This window comes from Fragaria vesca, linkage group LG3 (assembly GCF_000184155.1).
Source record: "Fragaria vesca subsp. vesca linkage group LG3, FraVesHawaii_1.0, whole genome shotgun sequence".
NCBI lineage: Eukaryota > Viridiplantae > Streptophyta > Magnoliopsida > Rosales > Rosaceae > Fragaria > Fragaria vesca.
Window position 1 is genome coordinate 20542734 of NC_020493.1, and position 10087 is coordinate 20552820.

General features: G+C 39.0%; 1 protein-coding gene across 1 annotated transcript; it reads left to right on the forward strand.

The window, feature by feature from the left end:
• Positions 1 to 2959: 2959 nt before the first annotated feature.
• Positions 2960 to 8906, forward strand: LOC101294922 (B3 domain-containing transcription repressor VAL1-like). The gene is made up of 15 exons (XM_004294679.1): positions 2960 to 3072; positions 4102 to 4183; positions 4304 to 4405; positions 4728 to 4817; positions 4854 to 4944; positions 4996 to 5473; positions 5572 to 5668; positions 5836 to 6010; positions 6094 to 6170; positions 6276 to 6330; positions 6418 to 6686; positions 6825 to 6874; positions 7186 to 7299; positions 7385 to 7461; positions 7956 to 8906. Exons 1-15 carry the CDS (start codon positions 2960 to 2962, stop codon positions 8813 to 8815), a joined length of 2730 nt encoding a protein of 909 aa, XP_004294727.1. The 3' UTR covers positions 8816 to 8906.
• Positions 8907 to 10087: the final 1181 nt, after the last annotated feature.

The following is a 10087-nucleotide window of genomic DNA, read 5'->3' on the forward strand; positions in this document are numbered from 1 at the left end:
CCCTCCCCGGCGAGTCCATTCTTTTCCGGTTTTCCGGTGAGATCACCCAAAACTTCAAACAAAGTCGATCTCGCTGGAAACTGGAAAAAACGGACTCGCCGGGGAGGGGAAGTGGTCGGGGACGCTGCTGGAGGCTTCTGGGGTGGAGGCGCGCCGTCGCCGACGCCGGAGGATGGAGAACAGACGGACGTCCGCACTTTAAGCCGAGTGCAGACGTCCGCTCTACATCCTTTTTGTATATATATATTTATGAAGGAAGAGATATGATAGGTAAAGAGTGTGAAAAATGTGAAGAAGAGTACTAAGGTATTTATAGAAAAATTTTGTTGTATTTTTTTTTTTTTAATTTCAATTTTGTCTGCAAAATGGAATAAATCCGTTGCGATTGATTTTGAGCCATCAGATCTCAATCCTATGGCCCTTAACATTTGCCCGTTATTCTTTATAGATTTGTTTTTTTCTGTTCAGAAAAATGCCGTTGGTACTTAATTTGGTTCGTCAAATCTTGATCTGAACGGCCTAAATTAGAGACCCATTGGAAAAAAACTGACTGCCCCATGTGCATGATCTCTTCCCCAAGTGCAAGTTGGTCTCAGTGGGCTTCGTTCAGAAATCAGTCTAGAGTGAGAGCTGGGTTGAGGATTAACCCAGGCCACAGTCCGACTTGGAAGGTCTCCCATGGGGCCAGTAATAAACCCAGATCAATTTCTTGCCGCTGGAAGCTGTTTTTCGTTCTAGTCTTGGTCTAACCCCTCCAATTGGTCTTCTCTTGCATTTGCTCTTAGGATGAGTAATACTCATTAAAACTGACTCTTTAACCCCCCTAAGGAAAAATAATAGTAAAACCGTGGTTTCGTCAAAAATCTTAGAGAAAACGCACCCATTTTGGGTGGGTTGGACCAATTTTTAACCCGGGTTAATACACTATTTATCTAAATCAGTCATTGGTCATTTGTTCGACAATACAACAACAAGATCGATCATAAGATCAATTACTATTCATATTTGATATGGACTGTCAAATCTTGATCTGAACGGCTCATATTAAAGAGTCATTTGGAAAAAGCTGTCAACCTTATGTGCATGTCTACTCCTCATGTGCAATTTAGTCTCACGTGGGCCCTGTGGAGAAATTGGTCATGGAGTGAGAGATGAGTTAATCCTTAACCCAGACCATAGTCCATCAAGGTAGGTCATGCATGGGGCCCATCATCAACCCAGTCTATTTTTTTGCTACTAGATACAGTTTTTGGTCTAACCTCCGAGTCCAACCCATATAAATGGTTATTTGCTGCATTTGCTCTTATTGATCGAAGCAAGTAGAAAAGAGTTAAATCAAGTAAAACATATATCAGGATAAGAGTATGAGGCCAACGAGGTCCATCCTCCTTTCTAGCAAAAATTATCTAAAGAGAAGAGGTATAAAAGGAAAGAAATAATACACACTTATTACGGAAAGGTAGTAAAGTTTGGCACTATGTGCATGATACATTTGCATCCAAAAAAATGTGCATGATACATTGAATTCCTGTTTTAGGTAACTACACCAACTTGTGGTGTACTGAAGTGGTTAATTAATATGGGCAGGTGCCAATGCAATGTCATTGCAAGATGAGCTGCAGCTTTAGGTGGAGAAGAGCCTCCGAGATTTCTTCCTAATTCAGGCGCATCATTTTTATTGTATAGTTGGTCGATGTTTCCTTTCATACATTTATGCAGTTGTTTCCTACAAAAGGCAAAAACAATAATGTTATTTTATGATACAACAAGCAGAGTAGCAGAATTAGACAATCGTTTATAATACAAATTGAGATAACGTTATTGCCTTATACACTTTCGGCGTACAACATATGATAAGATTTATTTATTAAATCCCGAATTTCTTATAACGTTTCACACTTTCCGCGCGCCAAAGCAACAATTCGCGTCATAAATCTTACCTTCTACGAATAATCTTGAAGCCTCCCCTACAATACGGCACTAGGTTTTCACATAAGAAAAAAAAGCACAACATCAAAACCAAACACCTTCCAAACAATTGACCTAGCCGACTTCTATGTAAACTCTGCCACTATTTTCATACCTCAAAAGGGGAAAAAAAAAAAAAAAAAAAAAAAGACTCTCACTTTCACATATTTTTCTTTTCCCAATCCCCCACGTTGCATGACACATATCAATAAATATTCACATCAAGATCAATCATATATTTTCATAACAGCAACAACCCCCCTCACGCAAAGGTTCCATGCAACCCCCGGTGACCCTATCATCCATCTTCTTCAACAAAATCCAATTTTGACAGGTCATAGTGTGGAGGAAGCCCACAAACCAAGAGGTAAGTAACCGCCGGGTCATTCTATCAGTGTCCTTATTAGGAAGAACAAGTAACACAGAGTTGTGTTTTAGTCTTGGGTTTTTGTTGAGAGAGTTTAAAAGAGAATAGAGGAGGAAGAGATTAAGCGGTGGTGTGTCTTCAAGTGTCGTGCATGCATTTTATGCATCTGTTTGCTTTGCATGCACTCTCTCTCTTCTTCTTTCTCTCTCTCTAACCAATACCCTTGTCTTCTCTCTCTACAAAATACACGTTTTCTTGGTCTTACCCACACCCAAAAAAAAGAACCAAACTCGCCGTTACGTTCTTAAACCACTGAGTTTGACTCGTTTGTTGTTGAGGAGTAGTACTAGGTACTCTCTCAGACCCATTGAGCTCATCTTCATCTCACTTGAGATAGCTGTCTTCAGTGTTTGAATGACTAGGCCTTTTCTAGATTTGGGTTTTGCAGATTGGGAAAACAGGTTGGTTGTTTTTTAATTTTTGAATTTTTCTGGGTGATTGGGTTTTGTTGAGTGATTGATTGGTGTAATGTCTTGGGTTTGATTTGTGGGGAAAAGGGGTTTTAGGGATTTGGATTTTGATTGTGGGTTTTTGAGTTTGGTTTTAGGGGTTGAATTTGGAGCAATGGGGACCAAGATTTGCATGAATGTTTCGTGTGGGACGAGTAATACGCATGAATGGAAGAATGGCTGGCCTTTGCGATCTGGTGGATTTGCCCATCTCTGCTACAAGTGTGGGTAAGAATTTGGTCCCCTTTTTGTAATTCAAAGTTTTGATAATTTTTTTTTCTTTCAGCTAAAGTTTTGATTTTTAAGGTGATTTGGGTTTGGTACAGTGGTGGGAGAGCATTATGGGATGTGGGTTTTGGTTCTTGACGTTGGGTTTTATGTGGATTCTGGGTTTTAGATTAAAGTTTTGATCTTTACTTTTTGGGGGTTTTTGGGTTCGGACCAATTGCATTTGTTCAAGAGCTAGCTGCTGGTTTAATTGTCTGAGTGTGTTGATAGTTGCGTCGATGATTGAGTTTTGGAATATGATTATAATCCTCTTTGCATTAGAGAAACTGATACCGATTTTTGATTTAAAGGATCTGAATGGCAAATGCAGAACCCTTAATTATGATAAACACTGTTAGAGGTCTGATGACCCGCTCATATTTTGCTAGCTGAATCTTGGTAATGGACTTAGCAGGGTGTTGGGTATCAACTTATATCCCACAGTCTTTTAAGGACCCAATATTAACCTTAGTTTTGTAGGGTGCTTATGTTTTCTATCATCTGCTGTTTTATCATACTATATGGTATTGTAATTTTATGTTACTTGTGCTAATAGAGCGGAAATAATTAGCATTCTTTGATCTGTTTGTTTCAGCCCATACTGTTAGGCTAGCTATTTACTTACACTTCTCACCACCTATATTTTGTATCTGAATTTTGCTGTTATGTTGTGTTGTTATTTTATATGCAAATACTTCAACTTTCAATAGCCCCATGGTAGTAATATCTATAGCTACTCTGATTTGTGTTTCTTGCATTGTAAGAATGTATTTCATTTGTGGTCTTATATCTACTAGGCAATGTCTCTACGAATCTGTTTAGTCTTTATTAGGTTGCCACTTGCAAGGAATGCTTTAACCCTACTATGTGCTTTAGACATGTCCTTTCATTAGGGTTAAGTTAATAAAACACATTATGTAATATATGTATGCTTCCTGATTTGGTTTCCAATTATATTCTTTGTTGGTGACATTGGACTGTGTAATGCAGAGCCGCGTATGAGAAGTCAGTTTTCTGCGATACGTTTCATATAGGGGAAACGGGTTGGAGGGACTGCAGTTCGTGCCACAAGGTTAACTGGCATTTTGATCAAATTTTTTTTTTTTTAAATTCCAACCCCCCTCCAAACAACAACAAAACACACTCTCTGTCTCTCTCTCTCTCTATTGATTTATCTTGTAATTTTCTGCAGCCTCTCCATTGTGGATGCGTAGCCTCTAGGTCTTTATATGAGTGCCTGGATTACGGGGGTGTAGGGTGCATTGGCTGTGCAAACAGTTCTCAACCTCGTGTGGTATGAACAAATTTATTACTATCTTGATATCCACTGAATTATAAATTTTGTTTAAACCCTTGCTTTAGCTTCCATAATTGATATATAGCTTTAGTAATCAGAACATAAATTGATGTATCTCTTCGATCAAGTAAAAGGGAAATATACTTTTCATCAAAACAAAACTTCTTGATCTGAAAATAGTTATCTTTTGTTTCTCTGATGAATATGTAATCAGTTGTTTGTTGTCAGTTACAATCTGTATCTCTCTCACACACAAAACCTGCAGTTACAAACTGAGTGGATACATGATTCTTATGGGTTCTTGTTTTGTTGTGTGCAGATCCCGAGGAATGATGTCCTCAATGGTTTTGGTGGACTGGCATTAAGTAATGCCGGTGATCGAAATTCCAGTTCTGTTGAATATAGAACTGTTGGTGATACTGTTGATGAAGGAAAATTTTTGCAGTTGTGTGGTACTGTTGATGAGGGAAAGCTTCTGCAATTATGCAAGATCATGGAGGCTAATGAGTCCACCCTTTTGCCTCAATCTCCGACAGGTGAAGAAAGTGTGTTTCTTGAATCCAATCTTTTGCCTCAACCTCAGAGAGATGATAAAATTGAATCCCTTGGCCAAACCAAAGGACAAGAAGTCATTCATCAAATAGGAGAAGTTAGCCCAGGATTTTTTAGTCCCACCCAGTCATCTATTGGATCGTTAACATTTGCAGCCCAACCAGACAATGGCAGAACAATGTTAGAGGTCAACCATATGAGTATACCATCCTCTCAGCCATCTTTGAGTATGTCCCTGTGTGCCCCATCTGCAACTTCAAATTTTATACAACCCTTTTCTGGGGGCCACATGGATATAAGAGATCAGAGTAAGACACCTTCTGCCTTCCAACAGGTGAAACCTCGTCCTATTTTGCCCAGACCTTTGCAACCTCCCCTCCCCCCTGTGAGTTCTGAGACAAATAGAAGTGTGCGCATTGCGAGACCACCTACTGAAGGACGGGGGAGGAATCAGTTACTTCCCCGATACTGGCCGCGGATTACAGACCAAGAGCTGCAGAAGTTATCTGGAGCGTATCCATAACTTATTTAAATTTTGTCCTAAAAAATTACTTATGCTTTATTTATATATATCAATTTGGAGTCGGTGTTTGCCTTACATCGTTTTAAAGTTTGAATTCTACTATTGTGCCACTGTTTGAGAAAGTGCTGAGTGCCAGTGATGCTGGTCGAATTGGTCGCTTGGTTCTCCCAAAAGCATGTGCCGAGGTAAACATAAATAGATAGCTTCCTTTAAAAAGTTTGTATGCATTCACGATTATGTCGTATTCTTTACGGAAAAATGGGTGAGAAACTTCTTTTTTCTTTCCCTTCTCCCCTTCTGTTTTATGTATGTTTCTTCCTTGAACACATGTATGAACTAGAATTGAATGCAGGCATATTTTCCTCCTATTTCTCACTCAGAAGGCCTTCCTCTAAGGATTCAAGATGTGAAGGGAAATGAGTGGACATTTCAGTTCAGATTTTGGCCAAATAATAATAGCAGGATGTATGTTTTAGAAGGTGTGACTCCTTGCATACAGTCAATGCAACTGCAAGCTGGTGATACTGGTATGCCTCATTCTATTATGGCTGAACTAGAAGTCCACATATTCTCAGCAGAAGTGCAGATTGTAATTTGTTTCATTGTGCAGTGACATTCAGTCGTATAGATCCTGGAAACAAGCTTGTCATAGGGTTTCGAAAGGCATCGCAATCTGTAAATATGCAGGTTAAGTTTCATAGTTACAAATTGGATCAAATTCTGTTTCCTGTTTCTTTCAGACTGTATATATTTTATGGAACTGACATTGATGCACAATTGTTAAATAATCAGGGACCTCAAACTTCTGTCCTTCAAAATGGCACACCTGGGGAAACATCCTTTTCTAGTGAGAATCTGGCTACTGGAAGTGGTGACTCTAGTCTTTTCCATATGAATAAAGGAAGCAAGGATCCTCCCTTAAATTCTCCATCAGACCATCATTTGGCTGAGTGGGATACGTATATGCAGAATCGTGAGAACAGTGGTCACAGAACAAGTGAGGATTTGTTGCAGCCAGCGTCAAATTCTGAGAAAAAGAGGACACGGAACATTGGGCCTAAAAGTAAGAGGTTGCTCATGCATAGTGAAGATGTTATGGAGCTGAGGCTGACATGGGAAGAAGCACAAGACTTGCTCCGTCCACCGCCAAGTGTCAAACCAAGCATTGTCACTATTGAAGATTTTGAATTTGAAGAGTATGATGTAAGTATGTTATTATCAGTGTCCCTGTTATATGTAGTCATGAATTTTAAGATGCTTTTACGGTTTCAGTGTGTTAAAGTTCAACTTTCATCAAGGTCTGAGGGGGTTATTTGATAAATGTGTGTTTGCTTCTTGTAGGAGCCGCCAGTTTTTGGAAAGAGATCTATATTCACTGCCGGGCCATCGAAGTAAGTAGTTGTGAATTATAACATAACATTATGTTACCTGTTTTGTATTGTGAGAAAATATCTATATTTCTTCCGAGCCATCTTAACAGTATCTTCAAATTCTTTATATACTTTTTAACCTTTGTCAGGTAGACATAGACCTTGTTGGTACATGAATGATATGTCTCATGGGGTGGCCCATTGTACTGTAGATTTTTTTGATAGATTTTTATTCATAACTCATCACCGCAGCATTGTACTGTAGATTGAGACTAATTTTATGCATATGTTATAAAAAGACTGTATTGCTGAATATCTTCCCCTAATCCCAGGAGACGGGAACAGTGGGCTCAGTGCGATGATTGCTCCAAGTGGCGGATGTTGCCTGTCGATGTTCTTCTTCCTCCAAAGTGGACATGCTCAGAAAATTCCTGGGATTCAAGCAGGTACAAAGTTATAGTTTAGTTTTTACATTTTATTCTTTTGTCCATGAGATGAAGGATTGATCTTGATTCCTTTATATCCTGACAGGTCCTCATGTACTGCACCGGAGGAGATGAGCTCAAAGCAATTGGATAATCTTCTGAGTTCATCTGTATCCCTTAAAGGTCAAACTTAAACCTATCTGTCGGTTTCTTTTTCTAAGTTCTAAATTCTTTTTAGAAGGTGGTCCTTGGATATAATAATATTTTACATGTTTTTTATTTATTTTATTTAGATTTCTATGTATATAATTTTTTTTTAATTTTTATTAATTGGTTATTATTGTTCTGTTCGACACAATACATGCATGGGTTTAGATGCATGTGGGGTCCTTGGATATCATCAGTAGAGGTTGTACACTTTTACTTGGATCGGGTTGGGGAAATAGCTGGATTTCATTGATACATGTTTTTTTGCTCAAGTAATTCTGTACATATGTGCTTGTGTTTGGATGGAAGATACTCTGTAGATGAAGTTTCTCATTCCTATTTCTCTGAATTTTAAAGAGATTATCGAAGAGACCTCACTTCTGATTAGATTGCTTGCTGACAACATGTGATATGATCTTCAACATCACTCTATTACTCCCTGATCCTTTTTCTTTATCTTACATTTACAGGTTTGAAGAAGAGACGAAAAATCATTGAGAAGAAGAATGCTGAAGAACAGGAACCTTCTGGCTTGGATGCCCTGGCTAGTGCTGCTATTCTGGGAGATAATGTGCGTGAATCAGGGGAACAATCAGTTGGAGCCACTACCAAACATCCCCGTCACCGCCCTGGTTGCACTTGCATAGTGTGTATTCAACCCCCAAGTGGGAAGGGCAAGCACAAGCCATCATGCAAATGCAATGTGTGCTTGACAGTGAAACGGCGCTTTACAACCATGATGCAGCGGAAGTATGAGAAGCGTCAATTAGAACGCGAAGCAGAGAATTCCCAGAGGAACAATGGCAACAACAAGGATGAATCAGAAGTGAATGGCACCACATCGGGAGATGCTATGCTGCATAGGAATAACTCAGCAAACAATTCCCAGAGGAACAATAACAACCACAAGGATGAATCAGAAATAAATGGCACCACATCGGGAGATGCTGCATTGCATAGGAATCACTCATCAGAGAATGGAGCCAGCAGCAGCCAGAGTAGAACTCAAGCAGATGCTGCTGAAAGTTCCAGTGCCGGGCAAATTGACCTGAATTGTGAACCCTCTGGTTTGTTCAGGAACCCCACACTTCAAGATCTCTTCAAGCTTGCTAAAGCTGCCTCCGCCGCCCGACCATCGGAGAAGTATACAAATGAAAATTCCCTCAGAACCATGATGGACGAGGAACAAGCTGGTCTTGCTTCTTGTTCACTTAAGCAAGCCAATGGTGACAATGAGAGACAACTGCCTAATGAAGCTCACCTTTCATCCGTGTCATGGGACTGCCCGAGTATAGGTGATAAGGTTTACCGTGAGCCTGATTTAGAATGAAACAGTCCATACTCTACCCCTCTTGTTTCTTGTCCAAGTATAGCAAAGTGGATGGTTCCATACATCTCTACTTCTACACAACCACAGAATGTAATTTCATTTGTTCTTTTTTTTCTTTTTTGTTTCACTTTTGAGTTTGTCAGCCAATTTGTACTGTGAATTGCCTTGGCCTCCAAGTCGAATCGAAACCATTGCAGGAAATTGGATTTCCACCAGGTTACAGCTGATACTCTTCATTAGCTTAACTAGTCAACAAGAGTCTCGAGCCAATGAGAGTGCAAAATATACATGGGATTTGCAAAATGGAGCTCCATCTGTATATCTTGTCCATCTGCAGTAATCGGCTGTTCTTGTTTCATTAGATACGCGTTACATTTGACAGGTTTCTTCTGTTAACATCCTATTAAGAAATGGTCCCAATCACCAGGCAAGAGTGCAAAACCAATGCTTTGACCCTAGCAGACAACTAATTACTACTACTTAAATGGTCCGGCCGATGATTTGTTTGATTCTTGGCCGGGTTGATCCTATCTACATCTATTTTCATCGCATCTTCATCAGCTTCTGGCATGAATTATTAACTCCACTAGGAAATTCTACTATAAAATATGGATTATTTGTGGTAATCAATTACCGATAAGGTGAATACAGAATGCTGCTGTATTATTACTAATGAGGTTTAGTATTCTTCCTATCTAACCTCATGTATTTGGATATTTCTCTTCATAGAGGTAAGAGGTTGTAGCCTTTAAACTGAGGTTTAAACACAAAAAATATGAATTGAGAAGGAGGTAGTGTAATTTAAGGAATATAGCATGGCTGTTACAAGGGTCATTACATCCTTCATGTAATTTTAGCTACCTATATGATCTTTAATTAATTTGATATAAAACTTATGACTTATTTTGATGATATGTACTCGTACAAAAGAAGTAATCAAATACAAAGTAACATTACGTAATTTCTTCAATTGTAACTTTTATATCAAACACAGAATCCTCCATTGGAATTGGTAATTAACATCTGTCAAGATGAGGACCAAACATTCAAAATTTATTTTGCTTATAATTCAGAAATTCCTCTTGTTTCACTATTGGAGCAAAGAATGATGTTCAAAGAATTGCCATGACCGGCCTTTGAACTTGTCCTTTTGTTAGCGTCTTTGCTTTGAAAAACAACCTTATTAAACCCACAAAAGAAGACCCTCTTTCAACAAATGAAGAACTAGTTCTGCCTTCTTCCAACCACTGACTTAGGACCTCTCTCTCTCTC